This window comes from Delphinus delphis, chromosome 2 (assembly GCF_949987515.2).
Source record: "Delphinus delphis chromosome 2, mDelDel1.2, whole genome shotgun sequence".
In the NCBI taxonomy this organism is placed as follows: Eukaryota; Metazoa; Chordata; class Mammalia; order Artiodactyla; family Delphinidae; genus Delphinus; species Delphinus delphis.
The window spans coordinates 119,550,856-119,575,774 of record NC_082684.1 but is presented as its reverse complement, the minus strand read 5'-3'; the positions used below and the strand labels follow the sequence as shown (position 1 = coordinate 119,575,774).

General features: G+C 45.9%; 1 protein-coding gene across 1 annotated transcript in view; it reads left to right on the top strand.

Annotated features, from left to right (window-relative positions):
• The window catches only part of ADAMTS17 (ADAM metallopeptidase with thrombospondin type 1 motif 17), a 346,470-nt gene that overhangs the window by 140,879 nt on the left and 180,672 nt on the right, over positions 1-24,919 (top strand). The window contains exon 8 of the mRNA XM_060003651.1: positions 17,924-18,029. Within this exon, the coding sequence (XP_059859634.1) occupies positions 17,924-18,029 (106 nt within the window). The remainder of the gene's footprint in view (positions 1-17,923; positions 18,030-24,919) is intronic.

Genomic DNA, 24,919 nt, shown 5'->3' with positions numbered 1-24,919 from the left:
GGGGCAGGACAGGAATGAAGACGCAGATGTAGAGAATGGACTTGGGGACACGGGGAGGGGGAAGGGTAAGCTGGGACGAAGTGAGAGGGTGGCGTGGACTTATATACACTACCAAATGTAAAATAGATAGCTAGTGGGAAGCAACCGCATCGCACAGGGAGATCAGCTCATGCTTTGTGACCACCTAGAGGGGTGGGATAGCGAGGGTGGGAGGGAGGCTCAAGAGGGAGGGGATATGGGGTTATATGTATATGTACAGCTGATTCACTTTGTTATAAAGCAGAAACTAACACACCATTGTAAAGCAATTATACTCCAATAAAGATGTTAAAAAATAATAAATAAAAAGCAAAAAAAAAAAAAAAAACCGAAACGATTTCAGGATCCTATATGGGTGGCAGCCTAGGCAGAACCTAGAATGTTCTGTGGTTTTCAGTACTGGGAAGAGTGGATGGTAGCCAGGCCAGCAGTTTGGTTAAGAGATGCCGAAAAAATGTGTGCAATGCCATGTTCTCTCAGAAGATGGTCTTGAAAGATGTATCTATTTTTAGAAGGATTTTCCCTGCGTTGTCTCCAAGTCTTGTTTAGTTGTTTTTGTTAGACCAAGACTGAGAACGATTTATGGAAAGACAAAGCTCTGCTCTGTTTTGTGCTAGTGGGCACTGCTGTGAGGTGTCGTCAGGGGGTGTGTGCTATGGAGGGGATGAAGCAGGAAAAGTGCTCCCTTGACCTTCAACTTGAAGCTGACAGAGTGGATGTTGACATAAATTTTCTGAATGAGAATGGCAATTTGTGGAGAACAGAATCAACAAATGGCTTTTATATTGTTTTTACTCTTATTAACCCCAAACAAATCCATTTTTAAAAAATAAATAAATTTATTTATTTATTTATTTATTTATGGCTGTGTTGGGTCTTCATTGCTGTGCGCGGGCTTTCTCTAGTTGTGGCGAGTGGGCGCTACTCTTTTGTTGTGGTGCACAGCCTTCTCATTGCAGTGGCTTCTCTTATTGTGGAGCACGGGCTCTAGGTGTGAGGGCTTCAGTAGTTGTGGCACGCAGGCTCAGTAGTTGTGGCTCATGGCCTCTAGAGCACAGGCTCAGTAGTTGTGGCATACGGACCTAGTTGTTCCGCAGCATGTGGGATCTTCCTGGACCAGGGCTCGAACCCATGTCCCCTGCATTGGCAGGCTGATTCTTAACCACTGTGCCACCGGGGAAGCCCAAATCCATTTTTTAGGAATACTTATTTTCAGAAAACAAAGATAGTTTATAACAAACGTCAGTGTGTACTTTGCTGAGTGAAGTCCACTTCCACATTTAATTCCTAGACACCAATAAAAAGCTCCAAGATATAATAAAGGTCCTACAGTTAAAGGCAGCCCCAGGGGAAGAGGTGGGCCCTTGTCAAAACAGAAGAGTGGTTTCTTTTTAGAGTTTGTATGTATATTGTAACATTCAGGATTAAATACTTGTAAATCATATATGTGTATGAATATGCATATATGCATATCCCATGTCCCTCAGATTTTTTTTTTTTGTCTTTTGTTTTTAGATTCTTTATAACCAGAGTGTCCAGTTTAAGTTGAATACTTAATTCAGGATGTTTTCTCAAGAAAGCACAGGCACCTAATTAATGAAGTCCACCTTTCACCCTTGTGTTACCTTGGCTGCTCTTTTTTTTTTTTTTTTTTTTTTTGGTGGGGATGTTACTTTATTATTATTTTAATTGTGGTAAAATACAAATAACATAAAGTTTACCATCTTAACTATTTCTAAGTATACAGTTTAGTAGTGGTAAATATATTCACATTGTTGTGCAACCAATCTTTGGAACTTTTCAGCTTGCAAAACTGAAACTCTATACCAATTAAACAACTTCATTTTCCCCCTCCCATCCCCTGGCAACCACAATTCTACCTTCTGTTTTCTAAGAGTTTAAGTGTAATCATAGGCATTTTTCTTTTAGTGACTGGCTCATTTCACGAGCATAATGTCAAGGTAATGTGTCAGAATTTCTTTCCTCTTTAAGGCTGAATAATATTACATTGTGTGTATGTACCACATTTTTTTATCCATTCATCTGCCAATGGACATTGATGTTGATACCACCTCTTGGCTGTTGTGAATAATGCTCCTATGATTGATGAATATACAGCTATCTCTTCAAGACTCTGCTTTCAATTCTGTTGGATATATCCAGAAGCGGATGTGCTGTATCATATAGTAATTTCTAATTTTTAATTTTTTGAGGAGCGATGTTGCTTATTAACTGAGCTTCGGAGAGGTCAGTCCTCTCCACTGACTCTAAAACTGATAGCTTTTCATGGGTACTGCACTACTGTGCAGGACAGGGGATGTGTATACCCCCATTAAAAGTAATGTTGTTGGTGAATAATGGCAGCTAGACCCTTACTCATTTACTCCGTGAGCCAGTCAGTTGAGATCTGGCAAAGGAAAGCACATTCTACAAAACGTTGGTTATCACCTTCTGAGGAATGCTTGGGTAACCCCTGAGGGCTGAAGGATAATTTTCCCGGGACCTTTTGCTCTGACTTGGCTGTCCAGAGAGGATTTTTTTCCTAGGGAATGTCCTTGATTATATTCCGGGATTCCTATGTTTTAGTGTTTTTAACTTTTTTGAGGTTATGGACCCCTTCGGAAATTTGATGAAAGCTGTAAACCTTCTTGCAAGAAATACACAGATACATACCAAACTTTGCACAGTTTCAAGGGTTAAAGACATCTGTGTTAGAGTCTTTTGGGTTTATGTTTTAATAGAAAACTCCCTGGACTTTGAACAGTAGTTGGCAGACTTCTCCTTCAGCCCCTGGAATGCATTATGCACAGTCCTGGCTGTGTGTCTGTCTCCCCTGCCTGCCTCCCATTCCCTGAGGCAGGGCCCCCCTCCCTCAGAGCAGTTAGAGGGAGGATCTGCAGCCAGACGGCCTGTCGTCCTTCCTGGTTGCAGCACAAGCCTGGGAAAGTGACTCACCCTCTTCATGCCTCCATTTTCTTACCTGTATATGAGGATGAGGATAACATCTCTTCAAAGGGTGGTAGTTATACGTGTGCACACATGTGTGTGTGCATATGTGTGCGGACACGGGTATGCACACGTTTATGCACGTGTTTGTGTGTGTGTCAGGGGTCGCAGGCATTCCCGTCAGCAGGACCAGTTGGCTGGGGCTCGCCGAAATACAGCCTGGTGCTTCAGGGGTATAACCACTCAACGCCTTCACAGCTCTCAAATTTTCGAGACAAGCCAGATCTCTCTCAAACGGCCATTATACCAGTTTATACTCTATTCGTTCACAGCATCTGAGTCTTTAAGGCTGATAACCTTTAGGTTCACAGCATCTGAGTCTTTAAGGCTGATAACCTTTAGGTTTTGCCAGCATGCTGAGTGTGAATTGCTGTCTTCTAGGGATTTTATCCTGCACACCTCTGACTACTAGTAAGGAAGAGTATCTTTTCAATCTTTGCTTGGTCATATGAGTTGAAAATATCTTCCTTGTGTCTGTCCTTTGTCTTTAACTTTGCTTATGACTTTTGTCACACAGACATTTTCTTTGTGGATTTAGCTAGATAACTCAGCCCTTTCCCTTCTGATTTCTGCTTTTTAGGTCTTGTTTTAAAATACTTTCACTACTGTAAAATAATAATGTCATTCACCTATATTTTCTTCTGACCCATTCAAAATTTTATTTTCACATTTGTACATTTACTCTATTTAGAGTTTATTTTTGTGTGTGTGGTTTGAGGTGGGGGATTTAATTAGCTTATTTCTGTGTGGATCAACTATTGTCCCAGCACCATTAATTGACTAGTCTATCATTTTCTGGTTATCAGATATTTTAAGAAGAGTCAGGAAATCTGAATTCTGTGTAGCATCTCCTAACTTCTAATTGTTGGTGTTTGGTTAATTTTTTTTTTTCTTTTTACATACTTAATAGTCCAAACAGAACATTTCTATAGTCCAAATCCTTCTGTGGCCACCAATTTGCAGCCTCTGGTGTAAGTTTAGCATGAGGCCTCTGGTCCAAAAAACCTGAGACAGAATCCAAGCTCCATCACTCACTCTTTGACCTTGGGTGAGTTGTTGACTTCTTAGGGCCTTATTTTCTCATCAGTATCATGGGGATAATAAATAGTATTTACCTCATCAGGTGACTGTAAGTATAAAATGAGATAATGACGGGAAATCTTTAGCGTGGGGTCTGGTACACACATGGTAAGTGGGGTTTTTTTGCTTTTTGTTTGTTTGTTTTTCACATCTTTACTGGAGTATAATTGCCTTACAGTGGTGTGTTAGTTTCTGCTGTATAACAAAGTGAATCAGCTATACATATACATATATCCCCATATCTCCTCTCTCTTGCATCTCCCTCTCACCCTCCCTATCCCACCCCTCTAGGTGGTCACAGAGCACAGAGCTGATCTCCCTGTGCTGTGCGGCTGCTTCCTACTAGCTATTTTGGTAGTGTATATATGTCCATGCCACTCTCTCACTTCGTCCCAGCTTACCCTTCCCCCTCCCCGTGTCCTCAGGTTCATTCTCTACATCTGCGTCTTTAGTCCTGTCCTGCCCCTAGGTTCTTCATAACCTTCTTTTTTGTTTTTTGTTTCTTTTTTTAGATTCCATATCTATGTGTTAGCATACGGTATTTGTTTTTCTCTTTCTGACTTACTTCACTCTGTATGACAGTCTCTAGGTCCATACATGGTAAATGTTTGATAAATGTTAGTGTCATCAGCATCCTCATCTTCATCCTCACCATTTATTCCTTCTTGTTCCAGCCAACTTCTTAAGCAGCAGAGGGTACTGTTTTATGAAGATTATAAGTTGGTAGGGTTGGTGTGCATTCACTCATTCATGGAACTTATTGAGGAACTGTTCAACCTACATTAGCCCATGTCAGTTATGAGATAGTGTATGGGTGCTGGCTCAGAGATGTTTAGCATCCCTGCAGACATAAGATTTGGTCAGATGCCTGGACTGCAAGAAGATGGGGCTCCTGGTTCAGTAAAAGTATCATGATGGGCTCTGAGTACCTAGAAGGGGAAGGGAGTGTGTCCAGGCAGGATCAGGGGGGAATCAGTGGAAGAGAGGACACTTGAATCTGGACTTTAAAGGACTCATTGGAGTGGGGAGAAACAGAAGAGATGACCTCTAAGGAAATACCACAATAATCAAAGCTTAAAGTGGTGACAAAGTTCTGGACTTGGGACCAAGGAGAAAGGAACATATTCCAGAGTCTGTGAGCAGCATAAAATGGCAGTTACTGAGATGTGGTGGAAGGGGAATGGGAGGGAGAGAGAGAGAAAGAGAGGTTGACCAGGTCTGCAAGCTTTTGAACTTCGAGGGGTGGAAAACTTGAGAAGACTCAGTTTGGGGTGGTGAATCCTGTTTGGTGTGACCTGAGTCTGGGGCAAGTATAGGACTGCTGGCTGGCCATCCTTGGTGGGATGCCACAGCAGAGCTCGAAGGATCACCTGGTCCTGGGGATGGAATATGGGGACCATCATCATCATGGAGATAAAATGGAAATGTATGAAATTGTTTAAAAGATGAAGAACGTTGTTTATTCAAAGACAGACCTGACATTCATGCTTTTTATGTAGTCCGGGATAATCTTGAAATCCAAGGTAGTTGCTCTGATCTGAATGTTTATGTTCCCCCAAATCTATATATTGAAATCCTAATCCCCGAGATGATGGCAGTAGGAGGTGGAACCTTCAGGAGCTGATTAGGTCATAAGGATGGAGCCCTCATGGCTGAGATTAGTGCTCTTATAAGAGAGACGTCACAGAGCTCCCTACCCCTTCTGTCATATGAGGACACAACAGGAAGACTCTCTCCCAGAGGAGAGCCCTCACGCCCAACCATGCTGGCACCCTAATCTCAGAATTCCAGCCTTCAGAACTGTGAGTAATACATTTCCATGGTATTTTGTTGCAGCAGCTTGAAGGGACTAAGATAGTAGCCTTTGGTAATGAGCCTGTGTCCATAAGTGTAATGCAGTGAGATGTTTAACCCAAAGCCATACCATCCACTCTCTGCCATGTCCTGGGGACAGCTCCCCAGGCTGGGTGTCTTCCTCATCTGCTGATTTTCCTGCCACAGACTTGCCTGTTTCCTCTCACTGTGCTTGGGGCCCACCTGACTTCATGGTGCTGCTCTCATCAACATTCCTTTCTAAGTGGCTAACTTTTGTTTTGTTTTTAAGTAAAATGGAATGCCATCATTTTTGCATCTTGTCAGCAGAGGCAGAGCCCCACCCAGGCCTCTCTAGGCCAACCGAAGGGGAGTTTCTCATGGTAGGTTGACTTTAGCTCACAAACGCTGAGTCAACACCCAAATGACAGCCAGCTTCCTGTGTGAGGGTGACTTCTTTAGTTGAGGGGCTGTGGTGTCCTGCCAGCAGGGGATTTACAGACTTGTGTTCAGAAGCTGGTGCCCAGAACTACCCTGGGGCCTGGCCTGACCTCCCCCAACCCTAGCTTGAGAGCCAGCCCTCCCTAGAGGGGGCTAGAACAAAGCACAGATTGGAAGTGCCCTTGGTGCTGCTGAGACCTTCATCCCAGGGTCTCACTCACATTCCACATTTCACCCCCAAGAGGATGATTTTGCTGGGCTAAGCATTTAGCAAGAGACATGGTTTCTTAACTATTCTGAGAAAGCTTTTCTTTTTCTTTACTAACTTGGCAAATATTTCTATGCATGGCCTTGTATTTTATTCTTCCTGTAGAAATACAGCTATTAGTATGAGAGGGAGTGAAGCTGTTGTCAAGTCCGCTTCAGGCAAGTTTCAAGAACATACGTTGCAAGGGTCATTGGAAGACAGGAAGACAGTAAAGGAGACTTATAGGACCAGCTCGTATGGTCTAAGAAATACAGGTAATACAGGTAAAGTCTGGTGATATGGATAAAAGCACATCTTGACTAGTTAATACCACTTTAACTAATTAATTAATAGGACTATGATTTGATCAACCTAAGACCTTGAATCCTCTTAAGACAAACTCTCTGTTTCCCAGCATTTTTGAGCTATCATTGATGAAACTGTAAGATATTTAAAGTGTACCACTTGATAATTTGTGAAAGGATTCCCCCCATGGAGTTTTTTTAACATATTTACTTTGGGGGGTGGGGGGTGGGTGAGAACATTTTTTAAGTTCCACTCTCTAAACAAATTTCAATTATACAATACAGTGTTGTCAACCATAGTCACCATGTTATACATTAGCTCCTCAGACAAGACAAACTCCTATCATCTAAATTGGCCAGTAATCTTGACCAATTTCAGATTGTTTAGTCAGGTCCATACTCTCCTTTTTCACTTGTATGTGCACCTCTTTTATTTTAAAATTTTATGGAAGCATAATTTACATAAAAACAAGCATATCTAGGTGTACTGCTCAGTGAATATTTGAAACTGAGCTCTCTGTGTAACCAGAACCCAGATCCAGTGATCAGACAGTACCAGCCCCTGGGAAGACTCACTCATGCCACTTTGGTGTCCACTCCCTCTGGGGAAACCATAACCTGAGCGTTTTAATCACATGGTGGATTTCTATAAGGTGGACATCTATGTGACTGTCCCCCGGGCAAGCACTCCATCAGCCATGAGGATGCCTCTCCCTGGGCCCCACCCCAGGCTCCCCTCTTTTCCCACAGGTAACTCGAAGTTTGTAGTGACAGCTCCCTTGGTGTTTTCAACTTTGTGCTCTTGTGATTTTTGAATGAGTCAAGGTGAAAAGAGCAGCAGTGTTTGTGTTCCTGGCTTGCTCAGTTTGGCCCTTTACACCCAGAATACTGGTTGCTACTGGTTCTGCTTTTATTGAGAGTCATTGAGCAGAACCAGCAGCAACGCTCCCTTTCACTTGTTTGACAGCAATTTGGGGGGTTCCTGTGCTCCTGGTGAGGCTCAGTTTCCCACCAAGACCCAGAAGGCTGGTTCTGCTTGTGAGAGTTGTCTCTCACCAGGGCCTCCTTGGAATTCTTTTGAAACTGGCTCTTCCCTCAGAGGCTATGTTTATGAGCTTTTAAAAAACATTTTGTGGGGACTGGGAATTTCCAAAGAGTCCCCTGCAAATAGAGGTGCTGGTGCTGTGAATGATGTGCATCTACATTTGACACATCGTCATCTTCCCACGTCTCTCCCAGGTGTCTCCACAGGGATCCCAGCTCCAATTCTCATGGCACCCCATTGCCAAATGGCTGAGGATGTCACCTCCGTGCATCCAAATGCAGCTGGTTGAGATGTTTTGTGATTTTAAATACAGAGCTACCAACACCTCTTTGACTCCCAGAGCTCCCCCCGGGACTTCTCTACCAAGCGTTTTTGTAGCTGTTTTCAACCACATGCTTGTACAACTCTCCAGATCAGTTTCTTGTTCTTAAACTATGTTCTAAACAGCAAGCCTGGTCCCACAGTGTGTTGGGCAGCTCTGGTGTCCTGTAGCACATGAGGATGGAGAGTTTGGTGGCCACTGTTCTTGTCTGTTTACCCACGTGAGCCAGGGGGACACAGGGCACTTCTGTCTGTACCCAGGTTACACCTGGGTGTACTAGTCAGGTCAGGTGGCCATGACAAAATACCCAGTCTGGGTGGCCTAAACAATAGACATTATTTTCTCAGTTCTGGAGGCTGGAAATCCGAGATCAGGGTGCCATCAGGGTTGGTTTCTGGTGAGGCCTGTCTTCCTGACTTGTAGATGGCCACCTTTTCACTGTGTCCTCACATGTGCTCTGTGTGTGGGGGGGAGAGAGAGAGAGCTCTGATGTCTTTTCTTCTTATAAGGACACCAGTCACATTGGATTTGAGCCCTACCCTTATGACCTCACTTAACCGTAATTACCTGTTTAAAGGCCCCATCTCCAAACACGGTCACACTGGGGGTTAGAGCTTCAACATCTAGGTTTGGGGGTGACACAGTGCTGTCCACAACACTGGGCATGATTAAAATGCATGACATCATTCTTAGCAGCTGCCAGCCACCTTGCCTTCTTCCCAGCTCCAGCTGTCATCATAATTTGGTGGTGTTCCCTCACTCCCTGCCTATGGCTGCTCTTATAAATTTAATTCAGACAGGACTGTTGAGAGAGATTATGACTCAAAGTGCACAGTCTGAGTGCTCCTCTTCCCAGGTAGCACTTGAGTTTCTGCAGGGCACACTTACATACACTCTCAGATATGCTTTTGGGATATCTGGCCCTGGAAGCCTTAGTTGTCTCATTTTCCACATCGCACATGACTGAGATAATTTTTTTTTTCCTTGCGGTACGCAGGCCTCTCACTGTTGTGGCCTCTCCCGTCGCGGAGCACAGACTCCGGACGCGCAGACTCAGTGGCCATGGCTCACGGGCCCAGCCGCTCCGTGGCATGTGGGATCTTCCCGGACCGGGGCACGAACCCGTGTCCCCTGCATCGGCAGGCGGACTCTCAACCACTGCACCACCAGGGAAGCCCCCCGAGATAATTTTTAAGGAAAACACATCATGCCCCCCGCTCCCCAAACCCCAACTTTCCCAAGGGAGAGGGAGGACATCCTAACCCCCAGTGAAGGGAAAATTTGATAGTGAGAGAGGGAGATAGAGGAGTCTTAAAGCTGTGGAAGGAGGACTAGCACAGTTCCTTTGTGAATTATTGACAAAAATAAATGCTAAATGGTGAAGTTGATGAGAAAATGTGACTGTATTAAAACTTCTAAAATTCACTAGGGTCCCTTACTGTAGGAGTGTGGACGTCCACTTCATAGCTCCAGTTTACAGAAATATGGTCTGGTGGTGGCTTCCCAGGACCATGTGTAGGCATGCACATTCATGTGTGCACATGCAGAAACCCACATGCGTTCATGTACACACACGAGAGAGGTTGCCGAGGTGCAGACACCAAGCAGGCTTGGTAGGTATCATGCTATAGAATGGCAAAAGCTAGAAGACGTGTTACCCTCTCTCATGCTCAGGGAGCACACTCAGGGATTCAGAGGTCTTTGAAATGGAACTCGAAGGCTTGCATCACTTCTGCACTCATGGGTGCTGCCAGCAAACTCCCACATGAGGAGTTAACTGTGGCCGGGGTACCCAGAAATGTTTGCTAAGTGACCAAAAGTGAGAATGAGGGCACAGTTCTGTGAGGGGGATGGTCCTCTGCTGTGAGAGTCGACCCAGAGCAGGGAACTGAGGGTGCAGGGGAGTAGCAGGGGACTCAGGGCAAGCTCCATTTCTAGTCTCCATTGTCTGTTCTCCCAAGAGCCTAGATCTGGACACAGGTCACTGGGGCAGGGGTCTTTTAGAGACCCCAGCGCCCACCCTTCAGGCCCTGAGCTTGATTTATAAAGTCTCTGCTGACCTTTCCACCTGCCTCCCTGTCTTCTTGCTGGAATGGTATTCTTGGGGCTGTTTTCCCTTGGCCTGCACTGCTTTTGTTCACCTTAGGATCTCGTGCCTGGAATGACGCTGTAACATACAGACAGTTAGGAAACACTGCATGAAGTATTCGTCAAAATGAAAGGGTTTCAAGGATCTTCGCACAGACCTCCCTCCTTTGATGTCCTGAGGTGAACCTGCTGGGGGCCCTTTCTGGTGGGCATCCGGTCCTGGTGCAGAAGCCACTGAGCCTCTGTGGGGCCCTCCAAGGAGCGGCACCTTGGTCATTTGAGGAATCCTGTCTGCTCCCTGGGGATCCCCTCCCCCCCCCAGACACCAGTGCCATCCTGCCTGGAAGGTAGGAAATCTGCACGACGTCTCCGTGCATTTGGCTCAAGCTGGCTGTGGTCTGTTGAATGTCAACAGTTATTTATTTCTCTTCCCTCCCCATCTCCCAGTATGTTTTGGTTTCCACAGAGTGCAGCAAACCATTGGGATAAACTTTTTTGCTTCCAATTTGTAAACCCCAGGGGGAATTGACTGCTCCGTTTATACTTCACTCACTCAATTCATCTTGTAGGAGCTGCAGCTTTAGCCCAGCTACCCTTGAGTCCTCTGTGGGGACTTTCTGTGTGCTTCCCTCATCAGGGGTGGCATCTCTTCCTAAAGCTCTAGATCCTGGAGATGCCTGGGATGCCCAGAGTGAGGGCATGTTTGTTCTAAGCGGGAGTGCAACACAGCACACGTGGTCTTTCCTGGCTCTGACCACAATCAAGAACCCCCCCCCACACACCCCCATACACACAAAGCAGCAACTCATGTGGCATTTGAATTGGCTACATGAGGTAGCCTGTGGCACAGAGGCTGCTGGGATGGTTCCCAGTTAGCAGGGAACCATAATGCAGGGGGGATGGCTGGGCAGCTTCCTTGGGGATGTATCAGCACATTCATTGCTTGGCTTGGAACTCTGCACCTCCCCACCTCACTCCCAGCCCCGACCCGGCCATTCTCCTTTGGGGTGGGGCAGCAAGGGGAGCCTGTCTGCATTGGTGAACACACTGACGTGGGATTTTTTTCCCTCACTCATGCCTTTGGTGTTACATCTGAGAAGGCTTTGCCTTCCCCAAGGTCAGAGAGATTTAATTGTTTTCTTCTAGGAGTTTTATGGTTTAGCTCATGTTTAGGTCTATAATCCATTTGGAGTTCATTTTTGTATATGATCTAAAGAAGGGTATCTGACATCATTCTTTTGCATGTGGGTATGCATTTGTTTCAGCACCATTTGTTGAAAAGACTCTTCTTTCCCCCCACTGGATGGTCTTGGCACTCTTGTCAAAAGTCAATTGACTATAAATGTGAAGGTTTATTTCTGGACTCTCGGTTCTATTCAGTTGATCTAAATGTCTATCTTTATGCATGTAGCACACTGCTTTGATTGCTCTAACTTGGTATTAAGTTTCAAAACTGAGCATGTGAGCCCTTCAATGATCAGACTTGGAAGCTATTACCGTCACGCTTTGTCTATTTACCACTTCATTTAACCTTGAGTAAGTTGCTGAGTTTTCAGTTTGTCAGTGTTCTTCTAGGTTAGATAGGTGTTGGGCATGGACATTTTTGAATTGCAGTGACAGCTTCTGCAGTGCCCATGTTTAAGAAGGGAACCAATGCCTCTTTTTATGCCATTGCCGCCTCCCCTGTCCATGGTGTAGGGACAAAGGTCTTGACTAACTCATCTTCCTTCCACTGTGACCAACCCCAAGGGACCCAGAAGAAGAGAAGCAGGGAGACAGGGATTCCTACTTGTGGTGGAATTGCTAAGACAAGGCTGGGTCTGGGAGGGATTATCCAGCTATGCCCCTGGGGGATGGAGGCACTGAGCTGGGGCAGAAAGCCATGGACAGGCTGGTCTGGAAAGCAGTGCTCCACAGTCCCTCTCCTGCCCTTACCATTAACATTCTTTCCCAATTTGTTAGAAACTATACCTGTCCTCCAGTCCACTCTGTGCAGAATCCTTTAGGGGATTAGTGACTTACAGTGACCCTGTGAACCACTGACCTCAGAGAACACAGAAGCAAAATTGCAGAGGAGAAGGGCCTGAGCCAGTTAAATAATTTAGATAGTATAGAGTCAGGAAATATAAGCAGGATATATAGGATACGTAAGCTTAAATGAAAATTGAATTTCCTCATTGCAACTGATAAAGACTTCATTGTGCCTGAGAATAGGACACGATTTTTGAGAATACAGCTAATTTTACTCATTCATGGACTCTGCATGTGTGAATTCACCTACTCATTAAAGTTTATTTGGAACTCCAAAATCAATACTTACAGCACTTTTGTAGTCATTTGCAGACACATGCAGAGTGGTGAAATATTTGAGTCACCCAACAGGCAGGTTCCCAGCAGATATCAAACAAGGCAGTATTTTGCCATCTTGTTTCAGCTCTCATGCTGTGAATAAACATCCTTTTTGAGGTCTGTCTGACACCTTGTTTTTCGTATTTTTGTGCTTTTTGTGGTGATTTTGCTGTTTTGAATGGCCTCCAAAGATAGTGCTGAAGTGCTGTTTAGTGCTTTGAAGCTCAAGAAGGCTGCCATGCGCCTTGCAGAGAAAAATACTAGATGATCTTCATTCAGGCGTGAGTTATAGGACTGTTGGCTCTGAGTTCAATGTTAATGAATCAACGATATATATTGAGTAAGGTGTCTTTATACAGAAACACGCATAAAACAAGGTTATGTGTGACTTGAAAAAATGTGACCAGAGGCTCACAGGAACCAAATCCTGTATTTCCCCTAGGACCAATGGTTCTATATTCCAGCATGGTTCACCTGGTTCACGGCGAATTTTTAGAATCTAAGTACCGTGAGTAACAAGAATAGACTGTAGTTACTTTTCATTTGTCACATCCTGGGCTCTAAGACATTTGTTTCTAATGCCGTTCACAAATTCAGATCATACCTCCAACCACTTAGTGAGTTTCCAAGAGCACAAGAACTTGTGGATGAGCCTGAACATGAAACTCAATCTCAACCACTGTGATTGCCATGAGAATAGATGTAAATTGCCTTCTCATAATAGGCAGCGTGGTGTACCAGTGATAACCATGATGGTGTTGGTTTGTTGAGCAGCTGGTGGAAGCAAGTTGACTGTCTTTCTCAGAGGCAGAGCCTGAGAAGGTCTGAGTAATGGGCAACAGGGCCAACAGCTGTAAACTGTTTACACAGACAATTTGCTGGATAAACCAGAGTTTATACAGTTGGGTGTTGTTTATACCTTAAATCTAGAAAGGATCATATGGTCAACTCTGAATTTAAGAATTATGTGCTTACACCACATACTTTTCTACTAAAAAAGAAAATAATTAAACCTCCTCGCCCAATTTGCTCCCCAAGCTTGTGCTCCTACCAAGAAAAAGAAGAGAATGGAGAAGAGAGAGTGTCCACACTGAGTTGATTTCCCTGGGAAGGTGGGTCAGGAGGCTCTGGTGGATGTGATCTGCTTTGGGATGAATTAAATATACTTCTTCAGGCATCAGAAGAACACTTTACAGCCCTCCATTTCTACCTCTAGTATTTCAGACTTTTGCTTACCTAATCTGTGCCAGGGTTATAGTAGAGGTGGAGAGAGTTGCCCTTAGGATACAAGCACACACTCAATTATGTGTTGACTATAAACTTCCTTCATTATCTGCTGTCTTAAGGGCTGTACACTCAGAATCAAAATCCGGAGGGTTTTTGTTGTTGTTACTTTTTTTTATTAGTCTCCCACCTTGGCCTCTGCTATATGTCACCTTGAATAAATGAACTATTACCAATAACTTTAACTTTCGTAGCGAGTACATATTCACTGTACTAGGTTTAAGTCAAAAAAAGAAGAAAAAAATTAAAGATCTGTAATGACTTCACCATGTCCTAGAGGTAACTACTGTTAATGTGGCTGCACATATCCCTCAAGTCTTTTTATCTTTAGGATTAAAAACATTTGGACTTAAACACATGAAACCTTTACTGTATCCCACCCACATCTCAGCATAAATACACATTACGATTTACAAAAATCTTCTAAATCCTCCAAGCTTATCGTCGTCGCTGGTTACCAAAGCTTTGGTGCAGGAGGCCCAGGGTTTAACTGGGGGAGCATGGGTGTTGGAGAAAGATAACCCTGCATTTGTACCCAAGTCTGGGCCCTGATCAGCTACATAACTGGATGCTGAACCTTCATTTCCCTGTCTGTAAAGTGGGGCCAGTAATACCTTCCAAATAAGGGAGGACCAAGCATGCAGAGCAGTGCTTGCCTGTGAAGAGAACCGTAATAAATGCCAATTGCCTTTCTGCTTCACTTTTGTTCCAAGGAGCTCTGTAAACATGTGGAATTGATGTTTTTTTAAAATTTCAAAAATAAGTTCTACTCTTATTTCTCTGGTGGAGAATTTTAAATCATGGAAGACTGAAACCATTGAAAGAACCACTCTAGGGTCTGAGAAATCCTTGCTATCTGTGTGGGGAATTCCAGTTACTTAAGAAGGTCCCTCTGCTTCCACAGCTTCAGCATGGACATTAGCAGAACCTGTGTTTACAGACGTCCTTTTTTTAATTAAAAGAAAAAAATCAATGCAGAGAAAACTGGTTTTTCCTCATTTCTTGACAAGTGCTGAGGTGGGATTGGGCGGGGTTTCCAGGTTGGTGCCTTTGCAGCCTGACGAGTTGGGGTTTCTCTGCGTCTCCATCACACTCTCCTCTCTAGACTGCTGTTTCTTTCCAGAAAACATGGAGTAGTGGTGGGCTTTGTTTCCTGCTGCAGCTCCTGGTTTAATTACCATCTATACCCTGCCGCTCTTACTTTTACAACAATCTGGGATTCTGTCCAGAGTTTGTTTTGTGAGTTCTAAGCATTTTCACACCGTCGCTCATAAACACACAAGCTCCCGTGCTCCATTTTCTGGGCCGTTTTTGTTGACGTGTTTTGCCTTGCTCGGTTTTATGACTGGGCTGTCCACGATTGGAATAAACCTTTAAAAGCACTAGACCTTAATCCACCTTTGTGTGAAAGCATTTCTTATAAATAAACTAATGCTTTGTTTTCTAGTAAGAAAATAAAATCATATGCACCTGGAAAAATGAAAATGCAGTTATTGGAAGGCCTTCTACTTAGCTGTTTCCCTAGTGTTGTATGTTACCCAATTAGAGTGGAAACTCAGGATGCCTGTTCCGGGTGCCGAGTGTAGCCGAGGCCAGAGGATGTGTTTCTGTGGCATTTAAAGTCTGCTGGTTCAGCAGGCACTTTTGGGACAGCAAGCTCAGCACAGCTGGCCTTGGATGTCTCTCTTTCCCCCTCACCAGACAACTCCTCCGGGGCGAGCACATCTGATTGTTTCTGATTGATTCATTGACCCAGGAGGCTGGGTATGGCTGGGTGTGCGTTTGAGTGTGTGTGTGTGGCATGCGTATGCCATCAGTGCCGTGTGGAAGCATTCCGACTACTCACTGCTGGACTTTCTGCAGCAACCCACAAAGCATTTTTAAACAAAACTGTAATAATGACCTCAACGATATCAGAAAGGGCAGATCGTGTCCTTTCTGGTTGTATTTTCATCCTTCCCATAGTCTGTATTGCTGAATTATGATGCCCATATGCAAAAAACACATCTTGAGGCCAAATAACATTTCCTTTTTTCTTTCTTTTTTTGTAAAAAAAAAAAAAAAATTCTTCAACCTTGTCCAAGCGTGTTGCATGCTTCCAAATAAAAGCAGGTACGTGCTGTGGTGCCCAGCTCAGTTTGCTGAGTGTGAGTTGAGCCCTTGAGCCGGGGTGTGCAAGCTTGTCTGCCCCTTGCAGGGGTTGCGGGGGAGTGCCCTGTGTGTGGCTGAGGTCCGCCCCAGCTTGATTTTGATGTCAACAAATAGGATGTTGGTTTAGCTCTTTGGGAGCAGGGAGGGAGGTTCATTTTTAATTAATTAATCCCCCTGTTCATTCTCCTGTGCCAGCTCCTTCCCTCCTCGGCTCCTGTGCCTGCAGGGCCGCTGTCAGCTTCTGAGACACTTCCGGCACATTAGTGAAAGGGAGTAGCGTGCAGCCTGGCAGTGGGTAGTGTCTCTGGGTGGAGAACAGGTGCCCTCACTCGGGTGGCCACAGCCCTTCCAGGGCACTGGGCTGGCGGGCAGAGTCCCTATCCACCTGGTCCCCAGACACCAATAGCCAGCAGAGCCACTGCCCGCCCCACACCCCTTGTGAGCTCACAGCGAGGGCAACACTGAGCCTGCTCAGGCGTACGGCCCCCAGCCACTCATTCATTTCACAGGACATAGTGAGGAGTCAGACGCCACCAGTACTCAAGTTCTATCCCAAGCCCTTCGGGGTTCTTGGACTCTGGCTTTGTTGAGATATATCCTGGGGATTCCTGGGTCGTAGTGATGTCCTTCCTGGGTGCAGAGCTAAGAGGGAGTGTGGAGAGCTGCCATAGGCAGTATTAGCTCTGGAGTGTCAGCCTGGAGATGTGTGGCCTGTGCACAGCTGATGCCCAGCGTTCTTCAGCTGTGCCTGGTCCGTCCACGGCCCCCATCCTGTTCACACGCGCCTCTCTGCCATAATAATCTCTCTCCTCTGGAGCACTGCCATCGTCCACCAGAGGCTGGCAGCCTCCTGTCCTCTGTACCCAACCCCCTTGCTCACACCATTTTCCTGAGTCTGGTACCCGCCCGGTTGCCTTGATCCTCCCATCTCAGGGAAGGTCCTTGGGCCCCGTCATGTTTGTGCAGAGTTGAGCGAGTTGGGCCGTGGGACCCATCCTCCCGAATGGCTTCCAGGCCCGTACTCTTCCAGCGTCTTTCATTGCTCCTGGGCCCCGGTCTCGTCCTCCTCAGGGCTCCTGAAACATTTTTCTGAACATTCTGCACCTTCTGTGGCCTCTGCTCTCTGTGAGTCCCGGTCCGGACCCAAGCTCACCCCCTGAGAGCATTAACCCTAACAGGGCCGGGACTGGGGTGAGAGAAGGAGGTGCCCAGGGTGCGAAATTTGAGGAGGCCCTCCATCCCTCTCAGGGTCGGCTCCTGAGAGGGACACCCTCCTTGAACCTTGCGCACTGGGTGCCTCGACTTTTTGGCCTCACCTGGTCCCAGCCCTGGATGCTGAAGTTGGACAGGTCTGGCTCAGCATCCCAGCACCAGGTGCCAGTCCAGGTGACCTTGGGAAAGTTACCTTTTCTCTCTGAACCCCAGTTTCTCTGTTGCCTCCATCCCGGGTAACGAGGACTTCATTAGATAATCTGTGTAAACCACTCAGCACGTTGCCTGACGTATGTTAAATGCTTGAGAGATGTTTGTGGTTATTATTACTATTATTATTATTATTATTATTAGGCGAATACAAAAGCATCACACACCAGCCAGTCTCCATATGAGCTCTGGAATGACAGGTCCAGTCCCATGGTCATCCTCGCCCCCGTTTGCCCCTCTTGATGATGTGTGATGTTGACCATGTGGATTTGCCCTGCGAGGTCAGGGCCTCGCACATTCTGAAGAGGATGTGTTTTGTGTCTCTGCTGCAGGAATTGCTTACTTAGGAGGTGTGTGCAGTGCTAAGAGGAAATGTGTGCTTGCCGAAGACAATGGCCTCAATTTGGCCTTTACCATCGCTCATGAGCTGGGCCACAAGTAAGTATCAGACTCTGGATTGTTCTGCCTCTTTAAATGCTTTTCTGAATACATATTTTTTTCACTCAAATTCTGGAAGTTCTAAAACAGTGCTGCTGAATGCCTTTGCTTCCTCTAGAGTAGGGACCTAGGCCAGCAAGCCTGGGTCCCAACCCTTCAGGGAACCCAAGAGATCACAGAACAGACTGTCTCTGAGTGTGGAAATGCTCATTTGATGTTTGCTTTAAGTCTGTTCTTAAAGCACACACTGTAAAGGGAAGAGATTTTCTCAGTGTTGTCGTGAGTTGTATCCCCTTTCCCGAACCATCATGATCTTGATCCACTCTAAATATGCCGTTCAAATAATGGGATTTATCTTTGTGCTATTGAATTTCTGGGTGGTTGTTTTTTTTCAGCCAGTTTCAAAGTCCAACTTTCTGAAGGTAGAAGTCAGTGTCTTAGTTTAAAGAATCATCAGCTATTGGCTTTGCACATGGAAGTTCTTCCCTTGAAGAGGAAAGAACCACAGAACCTTAGAGCCCAAAGATGATGTGGAGAGAATCCGAGGCAGCCTCCTGGTTTTTTTAGATGAGGAAAAAGAAGGTCCGAGGGGTTGAATGGCTGGCCCAAGGCTGAGATCACCTGCAGGAAGTCTCAGGGGGCAGAAAACCAGCTGACTCTCAAACTGTGGCCCGAGGGTTTACTCTTTCTCCTGGAGTAGGTGTCTGTTTTATGTTTCTCTGAAGGAAACATTGTGATATGACTGCTTAAGAACTTTAAATAAATAAATTGAGGAGGCCAAAGCATGCAAAACAATGGAAAAATTTATATTGGACCGAAGAGAACAAAATTAAATGGAAATCTAGTTCTTGGGGAAAAATATATATTGTAAAGTTTTCCCAGTGCCCGAGATAGTAAGATGCCTGGAACCCTAAAGGTGAACTCAAGCTTCTGGAAGAGTAGAGGCAATGAATAAGGAGTACAAAAGCGGTTGTTTTCCCCTAGTATTAGCCATATCTGTGGCTTGATGTTTTTACCTTGCTTTGTTTATCTGGTCCCATTTTAATTTTTTTCACTCCTGTAGATGGGTTTGTTGTTGACTTTTCTGTACCTGTTGGCTATCATGATGTGAGTACAGAGAATGAAAATAATCTTATGTGTATTTCCTGGGACTAAGGGGAAAATAACATGTTATTGGCCAAGAGAAGCAAGATAAGTGGTTATCTCTACGTACACATTTATTTCATCTTGACAGTATTTCAGAAATACCCATACTAGTTTGCCTACACTACTAGAAAATAATTTTTAAAAATTATTTGTAATCAAATTTGTATTCATATCTCAGATTTGTTAAAAAAAAAAAAAAACAACTAGAAAACCCCACCCAATAGTGGTTGCTGAAAGAAAAGTACAAATGAGTATGGCTTTGGCAAACATCTTCTCACTATCAAATGCCCCACCCAGCCCATCGTAGTACAGCGGAATGAATTCCCTAACAGTTGTGAGAATGCAGAGTTGTCAAAACATTTCCCAACACGCAGGTTGTGTGGACCTTTGAAGAGATATATTTACATGAACTGCTGCATCCCATGGCAGCAGTCACCTCCGCATGTGAGCACACAGGGGCTGCCTTTTCTCCTTGGGTGTTAAGAACAAAGAGTGCCGTTCCTCGCTGATCTGTGCAGTTGTGCTGTATCAAACACTGGCATCTTAACACGGGAGGTCTGCAGATGAATGATTAGATTCAGTCATATTCCAGTAGCCTTTAGCTACAGTCTGTTTAGAATTTCTTGGAGGACTCTTTAGAGCTTGCTACTGAACTCTAATTACCTGCAAAAACAAACACCGTATTGTTAATCAAAGCCAATAAATCCTGGTAGCATTTGGTCCTGCCCCTAGTTGGGCGATTATGGTTTTCCCAGAGAAGTCTCTTGTCTCTGATTATTTGAAAGTGTTGGGAAGCAGATCCCCCAAGGATGAAGCCACAGTCTCCCTATCCACGGACCCCTCTGGTCACCCGGCTCAGAGCAGCCAGAGAGGCTGTGCGGAGGCTTGGGAAGGTAGAGGCCAGCCTGCGCTCTCAGGAAAGCCACTGGCCAGGCTCCTTCACAGATGCGAACCTGGAAACTGTCTGTATTTTGGAATAGGGAGGAGTAATTTAACTCCACGTTTCTTAAGTGTGTGTGAACTGAGATAGGATGGATGGTTTTCTCTGTGGACCTGAGCCACTGGTCCATGCTCTCCAACAAAATTTCTTGGTGAAAGTTTTAGAAAACAATAAAGAACACCCCTCTGTGTAACCCTGGAAAATCCCCAGAGAGCTCACCCTCCAGTTCCTAACCATTTAATACTGAAAAGTAAAGATCTCTTTTGAAGGGTGTGTGTGTGTGTGTGTGTGTGTGCCTTTGCACGTGGGCATGCATGGGTGCAGCCCTTCTGCTCTGTACTCAATATACCTCCTGTAAGGAGCAGTGTGAGCACTTACCCTCAGATCCCAATGTTAGGAGAAAAAGTCACTTTCCGTAGGAGCTACACATGCCGTTTATCAGATGATGAGAATTGCGTAAGTTAACATGATTTCATTTTTGCTCTGGCTTTCAGAAAACACAAAACTAAGTGTAAGGCTCATTTTTAACATTTAACTCATTGTAGTACTGGAATTTTTCTCTCTCTTTCTAGCATCTGTTTGTATGCATGGTTTTATTTCAAATATTGTAGTTCAAAAATAATTTATTTGGTGCTGTGAACTGGCTCCAATCCAATTTGCAGTAAAATAAGTTCTAAATTATAAATTAAATGAAAAACTCTTCCCATGGTAACATCAATAATGCTGCTTTGGATGTAGGTTAACTATAAAGTAATGATGTTTAAGTCAAATCAGATCTCATTTACTGAGCACCTGCTATGTACCAGGTACTGTGTTAGATGCTGTGCATTCATTGTATTATTGAATCAGTCCTGTGAGGCAGGTATTATTAGCTTTTACTTTCTAGATTAGGAAACTAGCATTACTTTAAAAAATTTTCTAGTCTCTACCTAAAATGATTTAGGATCACTTGTATGATAATACACCCATGCAACAGGGCCATTAAAATAAGGATCCAAATTACAAAATATAGATAATAAAGAAGAGAGCTTGTTATTATCCAAAAACCAAGGTACTTTCAGTTTGTCAGCAGCCTAGGCAGAGAGGGCAAAAAATGGCATGATACAGCTGGCTGAAGAAAGCCAAATGTGTCCTCAACAGGGGTTTCCCTAGGAAACGCAAGTACTGTGGGTAAGACTGGCAGTTTTCTGAATATCTACCCTGGTAAAGAAGTAGGGTAGAAAAGACTCCAGCCATGGCTTTAGACAGGAACTGAAGGATTTGCAATTCCCAATGGCAGTCGTGGAGGAGACCCTGGGAAGGGGCTGTTCTGTGTTCCTGCCTGGAGGATGAACTGGGTCTGTGGGGCAGCCTTGCTGACAGCAGCTTTGGGGTTTTTAAATGAGCACCTATGACCTTAGTTACCTTCTTGTCCATGAAAGGCTGCCAGATAGGCGGCTGCCCCCCACCTTTTGGTTCACCTAGTGTGAGCTTTGGAAGGCACCTGTCTCCCTGTCTTGTTGTGGTAGCTTGGGAAACCCAGCGGAAAATGAAGCTGTTTTTGTGCCTTTCTTCATCCCACAGTGACCATGAGAAAGCGACGGTCCTGAGCATGAGAAGATGTCTTTGATGGACCTCTTTCACTTTAGGGGGCCGTAGTTGCCGCTGTTGTTAGTTATGATGGAATCAGTGACATGGGGGAAACAGCCCAGCTGGGCCAACTCTGCCCAGGTTTTTTCCCTCAAGAAACCAGGATGCCTTGTGGTGGACCTCAGTGTCCAAGATGTTTATCACTATTTGATTTTAGAGAGAAAGGGGGAGAGCTCGAAGCATTCATTTTTCTCAGGCAAACTCAACCCTGATTGCTCATGGGAAGAACTCTCCTCAGAAGCTCGGGTACATGCTGACTGCCCATGAGAAAAATAAAAAACAAAATCAGTGACACCCTAATGATCAAGGAGAGCTTAGGTAGTGACGTTAGTATAGCATTAAAGTGACTGTGCCTAATACGTCTGTTGGATTTTTAGAGGATATTGTTTGCTATGATTTGGAATTTTAATAGTGTAAGAAAGAAAGTAAATGGTTCTATGAAAATTGGTTAAAGTGCCTTTTGCTTTGGGGAAAGTAGGTCTAATACAGCATGATAAGGCCCAGGGGAGACATTTGATTGACAAGAGCTCTCCCTAGTGCAGTTGGAGGCCAGGAGGGCACAGAACCAAGTCTCAACTGGTTGTTTGGTGCCTGGGGAAACCCAGCGTGCTTCTCAATCAGGTAAGACAGTGCCTGGGAGGTGTTTAAGCACAGGGCTTGCAGGTGGGGTGGGGAGAGAGGGGAGGGACTCCACTTAATGCATACTCGGCCACCCACTCGGAAAAACAAAGAGCTTTCCCTTGCAGAAAATAAATCTCTGCTTCTGTCGGATTTAGGAGGCTCTGTTAGATAAGGCTGAGCCAGATCAACACCTGCCTTGAGAGTCAGTCCAAACCATGTGACCTCTCCAGCTCCAGACAGGCCCCAGAGCCACACCCCATGTTCAGTCCCTCACTACCTGTACGGGGGCTGCGCCTCTCCCCACTTGCTCTTCCTGGGGTTTTTCCTGACTTCCATATGCCCTTTCTTGGGTCTTTCCATTCTGGAATTTACCTCTCCTCTGGTCAGCTGGATCTGCCTGTGGCCTCTGAAAAATGCTGTCTTCATGGAAGCTTGGGAACCCAGCAGATGTGACATCTGGGCCCCGCCTCAGGAGAGGAGCCTCTGAGGCACTTGGAAGTGCCTGTGGCCAAGCCTCATCCTAATGAGTTAAACCACCCCCTCTGGGGGAGGGAGCATCTCGGAAGCTCTCCAGGAGATGCCAGGTGCAGCCAGGGTGGAGCTGCCACCAGCATGAGGTCTAGACCTTTTATTGTTGCTTTCGGCCTCATCCACCTTCCTGCTTCCATCTCTTGCTCCCAGACCCTGTCCCTCCAGGCCACCCTCAGGGTTGAGCTGTGGTGCTAGATACGATCCTGTTTTCCTGGCTCCAGCTCGCCCCTCTCTAGGTCACCCTGAATTCCGTGCTTCTTGCAGCTGTACCAGGCAGATATGCTCACGGCTGGTGAGTCAAGTGAGGAAAGGCCCAGCCTTCCTGAAAGTTGCCACCACAGGCAAGCGTAGTCCTGTCATCTCTCACCTGACACCTCCTGGGAGACCTGGAAATGGAAGGGGAGGAACAGAAGGAGGGGGACAGGCAGGGCCCACAGGGGGCTGAGGTACTGAGTACATAGACACTCCCAAGTGGAGAGAACCATGGGGCTAGGGTTTAACAATACAAATGCCCTGGCAACCAGGAACTGTGTTTGGTGCACCTGTGCACCTGCAGACATGCAGTTAGTTATAGGCAGACCCAGTTGCAACAGTGTGTGGTGCACAGCTGGGTTCCCAGACCCGCACAAACGCCCCTCGCGCCCCGGAACCAAGCCCACAATTGTGGAAGCACTGCCCTGGCTGATGTCACTTGGAGGAGGGACTCTGTCCTCCTGCTCAGTCCTGAGGACAGAGGGCAGGTGGGTGGCCACCTCGTGCCCTGAAGTAACAAGTGGGATCCCTGGTCCAGGCAGGTCACAGGTGAAGCTTGGTATCCCCCAATAAAGATACCCATCAAAAGCTAGATCCAGGCACTCCGGATGTTTCCGGCTAGAACGTGACGCTGTGCAAATGAGTTCAGGGCAGTGGACGTGGGAAAGATGTCCTCTTGAAGTGTGCCTGGGAACACGCTCACCTGGGGTGCAGCATGGAACACGGACAGAGTCCAATTCCTGGGGATCGTGGCTTATGGGCAGAGGGTGGGCAGGCGTCTGGGGAGTAGAGGAAAAGGGAGGGGACAGCTGTTCTGGGGGAAATGTTCTCATAACTGGAGTCAACACAATTCAAACTGAAAGGAATTGTCTCAATCCCAGAACAGGAAGTAAGGAAAGCCATTATCTAGATTTGTGAAGAGGGGAAGTATTTGCCTGTGATCTATGTTAAGAATGAGCTGCCTGGTACGGTACAGGGGAACGCGGTGTGCACATGGGCAGGATGTGAGCAGGTAGGTAGCCCCCGAGGACGGCCAGGCAGCCTGCCGAGTCCTCTGCCTGGGCGCGTAACCCGGCGGGCACAGCACAGACATCAGATGGGCTGGCCTTATAAGGAAGGTGCAGCGGAGAGAGGATTTCTGCAAATGTCATAACCAGTTAGAAATCCCAGGAGGAGGGCAAGGGTGCTTTTGTTCTAGTTTGGAATTAGGGCAGTTGTGTTCGTGTATGGGTCAACCTTTCTCGCAGAACAGAAAGGGTGGACCCTTCCAGCCCAGGAGGTCTACAGGAAGGGCTGCTTCTAGGGCAAGCAAGTCCCACACTGGGTTTTCAGACGGACTCCTCCCTGGCTCTCTGGGTCTTACCCTCCATCCCTACTCAGCTCCTATGGCCTCCTGCAGGCTCCCCTCCCAGACAGAAGCTTAATTGGTGGTGCCAGTGGTGTTTAGGGCTCTTGGGTTTCACGCGGAGGTGCTTGGAGTGATTTCTGAGTGCCATCTCCTAGGTGTATGAGCATCCCTGGCTCGGCTGCCTTATCCAGATTCCAGAGTTGTATCAAACACCCAGGCCTCGTTTACTTTCCTTATTATTTTTAAAAATGTGCTGCTGAAAATTGTAAGGTCTTTGACATTAATTTACAAGCCACCCTCCTTCGCAAGTCTTGGATGAGCTAGAATGACTTGTGACTTCTGGAGGATTGCGGGGTGGCCACAGTGGAGCCTGCACCTGGCACAGCATCTCTCAGCCCTGCTCCGTGTTGCCCTGAGTGAGTC